The following is a 14,826-nucleotide window of genomic DNA, read 5'->3' as shown; positions in this document are numbered from 1 at the left end:
AACTAGACTTAATGCTCCTGCTGTCAGCCCCAGCTTCTGCCAACCTAGCAGTTCGAAAACATGCAAGTGTGAGTAGATCAATAGGTACTGCTTCTGCGGGAAGGTAACGGTGCCCCATGCAGTCATGATGGACACATGACCTTGGAGGAATCTACAGATAACGTCGGCTCTTCGGCTTAGAAATGGAGATGAGTACCACCTTCCAGAGTTGGACATGACTAGACACAACTAGACTTAATGCTCCCGCTGTTAGCCCCAGCTTCTGCCAACCTAGCAGTTCGAAAACATGCAAATTTGAATAAATCAATAGGTACCGCTCTGGCAGGAAGGTAATGGCGCTCCATGCAGTTATGCTTGGAGATGTCTACGGACAATGCTGGTTCTTTGGCTTAGAAATGGAGATGAGCACCACCTTCCAGAGTTGGATACAACTAGACACAACTAGACTTAATGCTCCCCCTGTTAGCCCCAGCTTCTGCCAACCTAGCAGTTCAAAAACATGCAAATTTGAGTAGATCAATAGGTACCGCTCTGGCAGGAAGGTAATGGCGCTCCATGCAGTCATGCCAGCCACATGACCTTGTGGGAGTCTCTGGACAACGCTGGTTCTTTGGCTTAGAAATGGAGATGAGCACCACCTTCCAGAGTTGGACACGACTAGACTTAATGCTCCCCCTGTTAGGCCCAGCTTCTGCCGACCTAGCAGTTCGAAAACATGCAAATTTGAATAGATCAATAGGTACTGCTCTGGCAGGAAGGTAATGGCGCTCCATACAGTCATGCCAGCCACATGACCTTGGAGGTGTCTACGGACAACACTGGTTCTTTGGCTTAGAAATGGAGATGAGCAGAGTCGGACATGACTGGACTTAATGTTAGGGGAAAACCTCTACCTTTACCTATGGGAGACAAACAAACGCTCAGCATCCCTGTTTTCACTTTTCCCTAATGATGTGTGAAGCCCATTTTGCGACCCACAAAATCTCAGCCACAGATGCAGAAGAGGGGTATGGAGGCACCCCAGTGGGTGAGTGATATCACAACCTGAAATGTTTCTTCGTGTCATGAGAAAATCCAATATAAAGATTCAATTCTTGTTGGTGTCCCTGTGTCAGTCACAACTCTTTGTCCCGGAAGAGCTTGCCGTACAGAAACACATAAATCCATTAACCACTACTGGTAGTTATGAGGATTGCTTGACGGTGAAGTAAATATATTCATGTTGAAGAATTAATGTTATAATAATGAATTAATCAGAGTTGCACATTCTATCTTAAATTTATTTATTTATTGAATATATTTATATCCCGCCCTTCTCCCCACAAGGGGGACTCAGCGTGGCCTCACATGAGCATCAGAGGATGCTAACAGCATAAATACCATAAAAATTACAATTCACAATCAAATCTTTTTAAAACATTGTCCATCATCGGTAAAATTTAACAATAAATTAATAGATTAACGTGCCAGTAAAAACCAAGCTGAGCCGGGAGAATCCATGTTGCAAAATCCAAATTTCCTTTTCCTATTGCCGCTGGCCTCTAATCGAATGCCTGGTCCCAGAGCCAGGTGTTCGGTTGTCTTCTAAAGGACAGCAGGGAGGTGGCCAACCTGATATCCTTAGGGAGATATTTCCACCGACAGGGGGCCACTGCCGAGAAGGCCCTGTCTCTTGTCCCCACCAACCACGTTTGCTAGAGTGGTGGGATCAAGAGCAGGGCCTCTCCTGATGATCTTAAGCTTCATAGCAGGAGATACGTTCGGACAGGTAATCTGGGCCAGAACGTTCAGGATTTAAAGGTTAAAACCAGCACTTTGAATTGTGCCCGGAAGCTAATCGGCAGCCAGTGGAGCTGGCGCAACAGAGGAGTGGTATGGCCGCTCCAGTTAACAACCTGGCCGCCGACCGCTGGACTAACTGGAGCTTCCGAGAAGTTTTCAAAGGCAGCCCCACGTAGAGAGCGTTGCAGTAGTCTATTCGAGATGTAACCAGAGCATGGACCACCGTGGCCAAGTCAGGCTTCCCAATGAACGGGCGAAGCTGGCGCACAAGCTTTAATTGTGCAAAAGCTCCACTGACCACCGCCGAGACCTGGGGTTCCAGGCTCAGCGATGAGTCCAGGATCACTCCCAAACTGCGAACCTGTGTCTTCAGGGGGAGTGTAATCCCGTCCAACACAGGCTGTAACCCTATCCTCTGTTCGGCCTTTCGACTGACCAGGAGTACCTCTGTCTTGTCTGGATTAAGTTTCAATCTGTTTGCCCTCATCCAGGCCGACACAGCAGCCAAGGACCGGTTCAGGACCTGCACAGCCTCCTTAGTAACAGGTGGGAAGGAATGATAGAGCTGAACATCATCTGCGTACAGATGACATCTGACCCCAAAACTCCAGATGATCTCTCCCAGCGGCTTCATGTAAATGTTAAACAACATGGGGGGCAGTATAGAACCCTGCGGGACCCCACAAGTCAATGGTTGTGGGGACGAGCAGGTGTCCCCCAGTAACACCTTCTGGGACCGACGCTCCAGGAAGGACTGGAGCCACTTCAGAACAGTACCCCCAAGTCCCATATCCCTGAGGCGTCCCAGAAGGATACCGTGGTTGACGGTATCAAAGGCCACTGAGAGGTCCAGCAGAACCAACAGGGACACACTCCCCCTGTTTATTATTAAATGTTTATGTTAGGTATTTGAGTTGTTGTGCAGCTTTACACCTCTTGCATTGTTGAAGCTCCACTTGAGTTTTCTCTTGTCATTTTGCAATAATTCTCTCCTATCAAGTTCAGGTTGTTTACATTTTGGGGACACCCCATATACTCAGCAGACTGTGACATGGGTGTTGTCATACCTAACAACTGATCACATCCACTACAGCAGTCAAGATTAACCTTTCCCCTTTGTTTGTTTCAGGTCCCGCCTCTGCCTTTGGAGCACCACCCCATCATAGAATCATAGAATCAAAGAATTGGAAGAGACCTCATGGGCCATCCAGTCCAACCCCCTGCTAAGAAGCAGGAATATTGCATTCAAATCACCCCTGACAGAAGGCCATCCAGCCTCTGTTTAAAAGCTTCCAAAGAAGGAGCCTCCACCACACTCCGGGGCAGAGAGTTCCACTGCTGAACGGCTCTCACAGTCAGGAAGTTCTTCCTCATGTTCAGATGGAATCTCCTCTCATGTAGTTTGAAGCCATTGTTCCGCGTCCTAGTCTCTAAGGAAGCAGTAAACAAGCTTGCTCCCTCCTCCCTGTGGCTTCCTCTCACATATTTATACATGGCTATTATATCTCCTCTCAGCCTTCTCTTCTTCAACTAAACATGCCCAGCTCCTTAAGCCGCTCCTCATAAGGCTTGTTCTCCAGACCCTTGATCATTTTAGTCGCCCTCCTCTGGACACATTCCAGCTTGTCAATATTTCTCTTGAATTGTGGTGCCCAGAATTGGACACAATATTCCAGGTGTGGTCTAACCAAAGCGCAATAGAGGGGTAGCATTACTTCCCTAGATCTAGACACTATGCTCCTATTGATGCAGGCCAAAATCCCATTGGCTTTTTTTGCAGCCACATGACATTGTTGGCTCATGTTTAACTTGTTCACGAGGACCAAGATCTTTGTCACACGTACTGCTCTCGAGCCAGGCGTCCCCCATTCTGTATCTTTGCATTTCGTTTTTTCTGCCTAAGTGGAATATCTTGCATTTGTCACTTTTGAACTTCGTTTTGTTAGTTTTGGCCCATTTCTCTAATCTGTCAAGATCGTTTTGAATTCTGCTCCTGTATTTAACAATACTATTTAAATACTATTTAACAAAGTATTTAACAATATTTTCAAGATGCAGATGGTTGAATCAGTAGGTGCAGAATCTGTAGATATGGAGGATCGATGCAGGCCAAAATCCCATTGGCTTTTTTTGCCGCCACATCACATTGTTGGCTCATGTTTAACTTGTTGTCCACGAGGACTCCAAGATCTTTTTCACACGTACTGCTCTCGAGCCAGGCATTGTCCCCCCATCAGTCATACACAACTAGATTTAATGTCAGGGGAAACGTTTACCTTTACTATTTTTCCCCACTGACATTAAAGCCAGTCGTGTCCGACTCTGGGGTGTGGTGCTCATATCCATTTCTAAGCCGAAGAGCCAGCGTTGTCCCTAGACACCTCCAAGGTCATGTGGCCAGCATTACCTTTACTATATTCCACTTCAAATGCCTTGCCTTCACTCTATGAAATCTGGGAATCTGAACTTTAATGCAGCCCTTAGAATTCAACTTTAATGTTGTAGTTTAGGGGGTTGTAGTGGAGACGCACCAGTAAAAATGGGATCAAACTGCTATAATTTTGCAATCTCAATCTCTTCTGAATTTTAGGTTGGAATGTACATCACCAACAGAATTCAGAGCCAAGTAGCCAAAGCTCTTGATGTGCTATTATTAGGTTTAAATGTGACACAAGTTTTCACAACCAGACAGACGAATCAGACTGCGCCGTGGAGCAGAGTGAAAGGTTGTCAAATTCACCCAGAATGAATAAATTGTGCAAAAAATGCTTTAAAACAACGCTTTGACTTTCTTAATCTGACCATTGTATTCTGTAGGCAGAACAGACTTCTTGTTACTACAGAAATTACAATACTTTGTGTGTGTTGTTGTTTTTTGCAGTCACGTGTAGCCTCTTCCCTGCCAGCAGGGCCACATTTAAGGGATCGAAGGAAGAGTAACATAGCTTAGTGTCAGAGCACTTCCAGAGCAAGAGAAAAGGTGCCTTTTGGGACTGTGGCTCCCATAATTCCGGATTCTGGGAACAGCAGGACTTCGGAGACAAGGGTTCAAGCCGCCTTTGGAGTTCATTGGGTGTCCTTGGGGCAGTCATTGCCTCTTCCAGTTTAAACCTCTGATGTGTCAACACTATAGAATGAATGCAGTGTGACACCACTTGAGCTCAATGCTAGAGAATCATGGAAGATGTAGTTTTTCAAGGTCTTTAACCTTCTTCACTAAATAGCACCAGTACCTTGCTAAACTACCAATCCTTGTATTGTCGAAGGCTTTCATGGCCGGAATCACTGGGTTGTTGTAGGTTTTTCCGGGGTATATGGCTATGTTCTAGAGGCATTTTCTCCTGACGTTTCGCCTGCATCTATGGCAAGCATCCTCAGAGGTAGTCACCTCACTACCTCTGAGGATGCTTGCCATAGATGCAGGCGAAACGTCAGGAGAAAATGCCTCTAGAACATGGCCATATACCCCGGAAAAACCTACAACAACCCATCTCTAAGGATTCCTTGCCTAAGCAAATACTATGAATTCCATGGAATCACCATAAGACAACATGTAACTTGAAGGCACATGTATACTCACAGACTATGAAAAATGCAAAGCTGGGCAGATCAAAAATCTTGGTATAAAACAGATTTGCGTGCAGCAATACCATTTAAAAGTATTTAAAAGTTAACTCTAAACTGTCTATTTAGAGCATGTATGAGCATCTTCCACCTATCCTACAACTCACTGTCATTATGTTTGGTTTACTGGGTTTTTTTTCCCATTGTGGTCACATGTTCTGTATTTTTCTGTGATGTTGTTTATTTTATTGTAACTTGTATCTTATTTTATTGTAATTTGTTGTATGGGCTTGGTCTCATATAAGCCGCCCCGAGTCCCCATTGGGGAGATGGTGGCAGGTTATAAATAAAGATTATTATTATTATTATTATTATTATTATTATTATTATTATTATATAGAATCATAGAATCAAAGAGTTGGAAGAGACCTCGTGGGCCATCCAGTCCAACCCCCTGCCAAGAAGCAGGAATATTGCATTCAAAGCACCCCTGACAGATGGCCATCCAGCCTCTGTTTAAAAGCTTCCAAAGAAGGAGCCTCCACCACACTCCGGGGCAGAGAGTTCCACTGCTGAACGGCTCTCACAGTCAGGAAGTTCTTCCTAATGTTCAGATGGAATCTCCTTTCTTGTAGTTTGTTATTATTATTCTTGTAGTTTATTATTATTATTATTATTATTATTATTATTATTATTTGTAGGACTTCCACTTGTTCCACTGCTGGCAATCTCAATTGTGGAAGCTTATAGGAACTAATAGGAACCCCCTCCTGTCCCATCGCTATGGCATCATAGAATCATAGAGTTGGAAGAGACCTCATGGGCCATCCAGTCCAACCCCCTGCCAAGAAGCAGGAAAATTGCATTCAAAGCACCCCCAACAGATGGCCATCCAGCCTCTGTTTAAAAGCTTCCAAAGAAGGAGCCTCCACCACACTCCGGGGCAGAGAGTTCCACTGCTGAACGGCTCTCAAAGTCAGGAAGTTCTTCCTCATGTTCAGATGGAATCTCCTTTCTTGTAGTTTGAAGCCATCAGATGTGGGGACCTTTAAGAAGCCTCCTTCCATCACTGCCATTCATCTAATTCGGTGTTTCTCAACCTTCCTAATGCCACAACCCCTTAATAAAATTCCTCATGTTGTGATGACCCCAACCATAAAGTTATTTCCTTTGCTACTTCATAACTGTCATTTTGCTACTGTTATGAATCATAATGTAAATATCTGATATGTAGGATGCATTTTCATTCACTGGACCACATTTGGCACAAATACCTGATATGCCCAATTTTGAATACTGGTGGGGTTGGAGGGGTTGATTTTGTCATTTGGGAGTTGCAATTGCTGGGATTTATAGTTCACCTACAATCAAAGAGCATTCTGAACTCCACCAATGATGGAATAGAACCAGATTTGGCACACTCTGAAATAATCCTTAGAATGTGCTCTTTAACTACCACTATTCACTTTCCACATAATCACCAGACAATTGGATACATTTCTGCCAATGATGAACAAGAACTCCCATGACCAACAGAAATACTGGAAGGGTTTGGTGGGCATTGACTTTGAGTTTTGCAATTGTAGTTCACCTACATCCAGACAGCCCTGTGGACTCAAATAATGATGGATTTGAATCAAACTTGGCACGAATACTCAATATGACCAAATGTGAACACTGGTGGTGTTTGGGGAAATAGACCTTGACATTTGGGAGTTGTAGTTGCTGGGATTGATAGTTCACCTACAATCAAAGAGCATTCTGAACCCCACTAATGATAGAATTGGGTCAAACTTCCCACACACAACCCCCATGACCAACGGAAAATACTGTGTTTTCTGGTGGTATTTGGTGACCCCTCTGACACCCTCCCATGAACCCCAGTAGTCCTGACCCCTCAGGTTGAGAAAGTTTGATGTGCATCCTAGTTGAGAAACGCTGCTTTGGGGATTTATAGGCTAAAGCCAGCGCTTTGAATTGTGCTCGGTAGCAAACTGGCAGCCAGTTGAGCTCATGTAACAGGAGAGTTGTGCACTCCCTGTACCCCACTCCAGTGAGAAATCTGACTGCCACTCGTTGGACCATTTGAAACTTCTGAACAGTCTTCAAAGGCAACCCCACGTAGAACACATTGCAGTAATCTATTCCCGATGTAACATGAGCATGGACCACCGTGGCCATATCCAAGTCCAACTAATCTCTGTCTCTGACCCTGAGTAATGTTCGTAATATTTTTTTTCCTATTTTCCATCTCTCCTATTACTACCTAGTCAACTGAAGTCCAGCTAATCCCTACTTGGAACCCTGACTAACTCTCATAACATCTATAGTTAATATTCCTAACTCCCGTCCCTCTTAATCCAAACTAACCAATGAGACTCCTTCTTTGACCCCAACTCTCCTAAAATCTCTATCCAACTGTCCCATATCAGCTATTGAAAATCCTGTTAAAGTACTTAATTAATTAATTAATTAATTAATGCAGTTTGATAGCACTTTAGTTCAATAATGTGGAATCCTGGTCTTTGTAGTTTGGCGAAGCATTGGCACTGTTTGGAACAGAAAGTTAATGACTTCATAAAATGACAACTGCTATAATTCCATAGCACTGAGCCACACAGTTAAAGTGGTATCGAACTGTGTTAATTTTGTGGTGTAGATGCACTCTCAACAAAGTCAACATCGACACCGAAATACAACACCGCCTGAGCTCTACGAGTGCAGCATTTTCCCGAATGAAGCAGAGAGTGTTTGAGGACTGGGACATCCGTAGGGATACCAAGGTGCTTGTCTATAAAGATATTCTCCTCCCAACCCTGCTCTATGCCTGCAAAACGTGGACTGTCTACAGACGTCACATGCAACTCCTGGAACGATTCCATCAGCGCTGCCTCCGGAAAATCCAGCAAATATCTTCGGAAGACAAGCGGACAAACATCAGCGTGCTGGAAGAAGCAAAGACCACCAGCATTGAAGCGATGGTCCTCTGCCATCAACTCCGCTGGACCGGCCATGTTGTCTGGATGCCTCACCATTGTCTCCCAAAGCAGTTGCTCTACTCTGAACTTAAGAACGGAAAACGTAATGTTGGTGGGCAGGAAAAGAGATTTAAAGATGACCTCAAAGCGAACCTTAAAAACTCTGGCATAGACACTGAGAACTGGGAAGCCTTGGCCCTTGACCGCTCCAGCTGGAGGTCAGCTGTGACCAGCAGTGCTGCAGAATTTGAGGAGGCACGAGTGGAGGGTGAAAGAGAGAAACGTGCCAGGAGGAAGGCACGTCAAGCCAACCCCAACCGGGACCGCCTTCCACCTGGAAACCAATGCCTTCACTGTGGGAGAAGATGCGGGTCAAGAATAGGGCACCACAGCCACCTACAAACCCATAAAAATAGTCATCAAGGAAGACCATCTTACTCGTCCAACGAGGGATCGCCTAAGTAAGTAAGATGCACTCTCGGTCAATTAACAGTCACTTCCAACATTACAAAGTGTTTCCCCTTTCAGTGGCGCTACCCACGCAACTCTGTGCCCAATACTTACGACATGATGCCTGAAAGATGGAAGAGCTCCGCCGACAGATAAGCCATGTAGCTGTAGAGGAAAACGAAGAGGGGCTCGATGACGCGGATGTGGGATGTGAAGCGGGAGGTGAAGGCCCCAATGACCCCATAGACAACGCCGATAAAGACGCCCCCCAGGGAGACCACAAAGAAGCTCAGGAACCCCAGGATAATGTCCGTTACGGTGATTTGGTCAAATTTGGCAAACTCGTCGAAAAGGTGGTAGAGAACCTGGAGGGAGAAGAAGGGAAGAGAAACAGAAACGATCTCAGCCCGTGGAAGCACTGATCAGAGATGGCCAGCAGGCATGCTGAGATGAAAGAGGCAGGAAATTAGTATCACATAAAGGAAAGAAGGAAAAATGGATTAAATGGTAGGATTAAAATCAGCACAGCATTCATCCTGTGGAGCACAGACCCTGTTAAAAATCACTACCTTCAAATCCTCAAGGAAAATACAGATTGAATATTTTATATGAGTATCTGAAATGCTTGGGACCAGGAATGTTCTGTGTTTCAGACTCTTTTGGGTTTGGACAACTTGCATATACAAGAGATGGAACCCAAGTCTAAACAGGAAATTGAGTATACACCTTATGCTCAAAGACTGGAGGCAATTGTACACCCAATATTTGTAATATTCAGTGCTTGTGTCCACTGAACCACCAGAAAACAGAAGTGTCACTGTTTCTGCCACCTGTGCGGAAAATTTTGGAGTATTTTAGAATTTGGAAGAATGGATTCTCAGCCTATACAGACTGTAAGCTACTTTCCTCTGTTATTTTATTTATTTATTTATTTACAGCTTTTATATTCCGCCCTTCTCACCCCGCAGGGGACTCAGGGCGGATTACAGTGTATACATATATGACAAACATTCAATGCCACTTTTTGACATACAAACATATACAGACATACACAGAGGCTATTTAACTTTTTCTGGCCGCCAGGGGAGCTATCGCTTTCATCGTCCATCTGCAACGCTGATGATGCACTTCCGCATTCCCCGCATGCTTCCCCGCTGGAATGCTGTTATACTGCAAGAACCTGACTCAGCATATAGAATATGGCTTTGAAAGACAACAGTTTATAGGTGCCGTCTTCATAGACCTGTAGCAGCTTATGATACCGTAAATCATTACCTGCTCCTGAGAAAAATGTATAATATCACAAAGGATTACCACTTCACCCACTTCATAGGAAATCTGCTTCAAAACAGGAGCTTTTTTGTTGAGTTCCAGGGTCAGAGAAGCAGATGGCAAAAACAGAAGAACTGCCTGCCTCAGCGGAGCGTGCTTGCTCCATCAGTGTTTAACATTTACACAAATGATCAGCCACTGCCAGAAGGGTCAGAGAGTTTCATCTATGCTGATGATCGTGCCATCACCGCTCAAGCAGGGAGCTTTGAAATGGTTGAACAGAAGCACTCTGAAGTTTTAGGTGCTATAACTGCCTAATACAGGGAAAACCAGCTGATTCCTAATCCATCTAAAATGCAGGCGTGTGCTTTTCATCTCGAGCTCTGAGGATTACCTGGGAAGGAATCCCCCTGGAGCATTGCAGCACACTCAAATACCTGGGAGACACTCTGGACCATGATCTGACTTACAAGAAGCACTGGTTGACTATCAAGAAAAAGTGAGTGATAGAAAAAACATCATAGTAAGCTGAATGGCACAACCTGGGGATCACAACCAGATACAGTGAAGACATCTGCCCTTGCGCTTTGCTACTCTGCTGCTGAGCATGCATGCCCAGTATGGAATGTTAAAACAGTGGATGTGGCTCAATGAGACATGCCGCATCATGACAGGAGTTGTCTAGACAGCTTTGCACCACCTAATATCCACCGGGAAGTAGCAGCCAAGAATGAAAGGACCAAGGCATTGATATATCCGGGCCATCCTCTGTTCAGATATCAGCCAGCATGCCAATGACTTAAATCAAGAAACAGCTTCCTAAGATCTACAGAGATACTCACAGGAACACCTCAGCAAGCGAGAGTCCAAAAGTGGCAGGCTCAAACCCGAAACCTCAAGCAGTGGCTGATACTGCATAAGAGGCTTCCTCCTGGGCACACAGAAGACTGGTCAACTTGGAAGGCACTGAACAGACTGCACTCTGGGACTACGAGATGCAGAGCCAATAGTAAGAAATGGGGCTACAAAGTGGAGTCCACTACATGCGAGTGTGAGAAGAGCAAATCACAGACCACTTACTACAATGTGGTCTGAGCCCTGCCACGTGCACAATGGAGGACCGTCTTATAGCAACACCAGAGACACTCCAAGTGGCCAGCTTTTGATCAAAGGAAATTTAGTATAATGCCAAGTTTTTAACTTTGCATGTGTTTTGTAATACATTATACCTGTATTCTCAATTTGCTTCTGACATGATGAACAAATAAATTCTGTTATACATCTGATATACATCAACAAAGGAATTCAGGTAATGTAGCCCCATCCTAAAAGACAGTGAAATGACCATTCAAAGTATGACATTTGGGACATTAATGGAAAGGCATCCATTCAGTTACAGCATTTTTTACAGCCAAGATGTCATAAACATGGTATCTCTCGGAATCTCTAGGTCTTCTAGTGCAATGGAAGTGGACCATAGAATCGCAGTAGATGATCTAAAGATCCCTTAAGAGGTGTTCTTTCAGGTTACCAAAAAGTGTTTTCCGTTGCATTTTCCCCCTTTTGTGATGCCCTTAACCATGAAAGTTGAGGACCTATAATACATACAACATAATGAGAATTCCAGCAGGCCATAAACACACAGCCGCAATACAACAACTATGTATTATTTCAACCTATTTTATATTGTTTTTAGCAATCCTTGATCAGGAAGCCTACAATAAACATGCAACGCAGTGTTCCAGAAAAATAACTGTTCTTAGTAACCGGTGTGTATGTATTATTCACAAATGCATATTTAATATTGTTAACAGTTACTTTTTATTGTTGATTTTCCTAATGAAGGATATGATTAAAAGGATTTGAAATGCAGCAAAACATAAATATTTGCTGTCAATCACCTCCATGTTTGTTTTTCTTATTATCTACATAAATAATACAGTGGTCGGGAATACCACACACACGCTCCAGAATTTTGAAACCCAATGAACATTGCAGCAATAGATCCCTCCCTTTCTCCTTAGAATATTTCCTGCTTCTGGTGGTATATCATTAAAATTTAGTTGAATGTGTTGTACGCATCTGATTTCAATGGCTAGTTTTGATCTGGGAGTCTTATTAGTTTGAGGCATGAACATTTATACATTGTCTTGGAAAAACTTCTGTTTTAACTCCAAAATGAAAATACCACACATTACCTTGCAGAGAACTAGAAAGAATTGTGGTTTTCAGAAAGGTCTGCAACAAAATGGTGCCACATTCGCTAAAGCATCATTTCACAACCTGGGGGTCTAGATCCCTGGGAAGGGGTCACAAGGGAGTGTCAGAGGAGTCACCAAAGACGTCAGAAAACACAGTGTTTTCTGTTGGTCATGAGGGTTCTGTGTGGGAAGTTTGGTTCAATTCCATCGTTGGTGGGGTTCAGAATGCTCTTTAATTGTAGATGAACTATAAATCCCAGCAACTACAACTCCCAAATGTCTATTTTCCCCAAACATCACCACATTTGGGCATACTGAGTATTTGTGCCAAGTTTTGTCCAGATCCATCATTGTTTGTGTCCACAGTACTCACTGGATGTAGGTGAACTACAACTCCAAAACTCAAGGTCAATGTCCACCAAACCCTTCCAGTATCTTTTGTGGGTCATGTGACTTCTATGTGCCAAATTTGGTTCAGTTCCATCATTGGTGGAATTCAAAATGTTCTTTGATTGTAGGGGAACTATAAATGCCAACAACTACAACTCCCAAATGACAAAATAAATCCCCCCCACCCAACCCCACCGGTACTCAAATTTGGACGTAACAGGTATTTGTGCCCAATTTGGTCCAGTGAATGAAAATACATCCTGCATATCAGATATTTACATTACGATTCATAACAGTAGCAAAATTACAGTTATGAAGTAGCAATGAAAATAATTTTATGGTTGTGGGTCATCACAACATGAGGAACTGTATTAAGGGCTTGCGGCATTAGGAAGGTTGAGAACCACTGCCCTGAAGACATACCAGTCATTCCTGTTCCATGCTATTACTCTTGAAAGAAAACAATTTCATGTAGAGCAGAGCACTATGTTTATTTTTAGCGACCCTTTTATATTTAGCTATTTATTCTTGGAATCATTTAGGTCAGTGGGAACACAATCAAAGTCTGTTCCACCAGTATCAAAATACTAACAATCAACCATGTGATTGTCAGGACAAGAGTCCTGATCCTCCTTTGTTGATTGATCTTCTTTTGATTTAGTTAGGGTTTGGGAAAATTATTTTTGGAGATACAACTCCCAGTATCCACCCCCCCAGGCCAGTATTTCGCTAGAACAAACTTTTTTTGACTGGGAACCACTTGACCAGTGACCACTCTCCAACATTAGTACCAAAATAATTACGAATCACTTTTTGGACATATTTAGATTCAGTTTGGCTATCAACTGAGATGGTGAGAAGTTCATTGGGAGGGACAACTGACATTGGAACCAAAAAGACCTTTTGAACTATTTGCCCGAAAATAGAGGCTGTGGGAGTCATTTCACTATGTTTTTTCACCTTCTCTTTCCCATTTCTGGCCCAGAACCTTTCCCAACAGGCCAGAGGGTATCAGGTTCACCATGATGCTGAAACAAGACTAGACAGGCTGATGCTTTCACAATGTTGTCAACCTGAAAATGTGGAAATACTGCCACCATGGGTAGTAGTCATGGGTTCAAGGGAGTTGACTATCCAAATGAGTCATTAAAAAATCTATTCTAGACCTGGAAAGAGAATGGATTTGTCACTATTAAGTTGGCTATACTGAAAACTGGAGAGGGCTCCTGTACCTTTAATGCAGTTTTTCTCAACCTTCCTAATGCCACGACCCCTTAATACAGTTCTTCATGTTGTGGTGACCCTCAACCATAAAATTATTTTCGTTGCTACTTCATAACTGTAATGTTGTTACTGTTATGAATTGTCATGTAAATATTCGATATGCAGGATGTATTTTCATTCACTGGACCAAATTTGGAACAAATACCCAAAACGCCCAAATTTGAATACTAGTGGGGTTGGGGGGGGGGGGGTGATTTTGTCATTTGGGGGTTGTAATTGCTGGGATTTATCATTCACCTGCAATCAAAGAGCATTCTGAACTCCACCAATGATGGAATTGAACCAAATTTGGCACACAGAACTCCCATGACCAACAGAAAATACTTGTGGGCATTGGCCTTGAGTTTTGGAGAGCACTGCGGACTCAAACAATGATGGATCTGAACCAGGCCCGTAGCCAGGATTTCGTTTCGGGGGGGGGGGGGGCTGAGACTGAGTGAAAGAGGGTTTACCCTAGCAAACCTTTTGTATCATTACCCCAATACCCCCATGCATATGGGATATATTGAGTATGGTGATCAGATCATGGTATGAATAAACATAACAGTTTAAATAATGCACCAGTAAGGCCTTTTCGCAAACCACCATGAGAATTTCGGGGGGGGGGGGGGGGCTGAAGCCCCTCAAGCCCCCCCCCCCCCCCCCCCGGCCACATGCCTGATCTGAACCAAACTTACCATGAGTATTCGATATCCCAAATGTGAACACAGATGGGGTTTAAGGAAATAGACCTTGACATTTAGGAGTTGTAGCAGCTGGGATTTATAGTTCACCTACAATCAAAGATAATTCTGAACTCCATCAATGATAGAATAGGGCCAAACTTCCCACACAGAACCCTCATGCCTTGAACAGACTCGCTAGCACGAGCCTTCCTCCACCTTGACATGCTCTCCCTCACCTGC

General features: G+C 43.8%; 1 protein-coding gene across 3 annotated transcripts in view; it reads right to left on the bottom strand.

Annotated features, from left to right (window-relative positions):
- The window catches only part of SLC9A1 (solute carrier family 9 member A1), a 185,105-nt gene that overhangs the window by 48,185 nt on the left and 122,094 nt on the right, over positions 1-14,826 (bottom strand). For all 3 annotated transcript variants that reach the window (XM_060784525.2, XM_060784526.2, XM_060784527.2), the window contains exon 3: positions 8,889-9,139. In XM_060784525.2, coding sequence (XP_060640508.2) covers positions 8,889-9,139 — 251 coding nt within the window. The remainder of the gene's footprint in view (positions 1-8,888; positions 9,140-14,826) is intronic.

This window comes from Anolis sagrei, chromosome X (genome assembly GCF_037176765.1).
Source record: "Anolis sagrei isolate rAnoSag1 chromosome X, rAnoSag1.mat, whole genome shotgun sequence".
Taxonomy (NCBI): Eukaryota; Metazoa; Chordata; class Lepidosauria; order Squamata; family Dactyloidae; genus Anolis; species Anolis sagrei.
The sequence above is the reverse complement of the archived record's forward strand: the minus strand, read 5'-3'. Positions and strand labels throughout refer to the sequence as shown.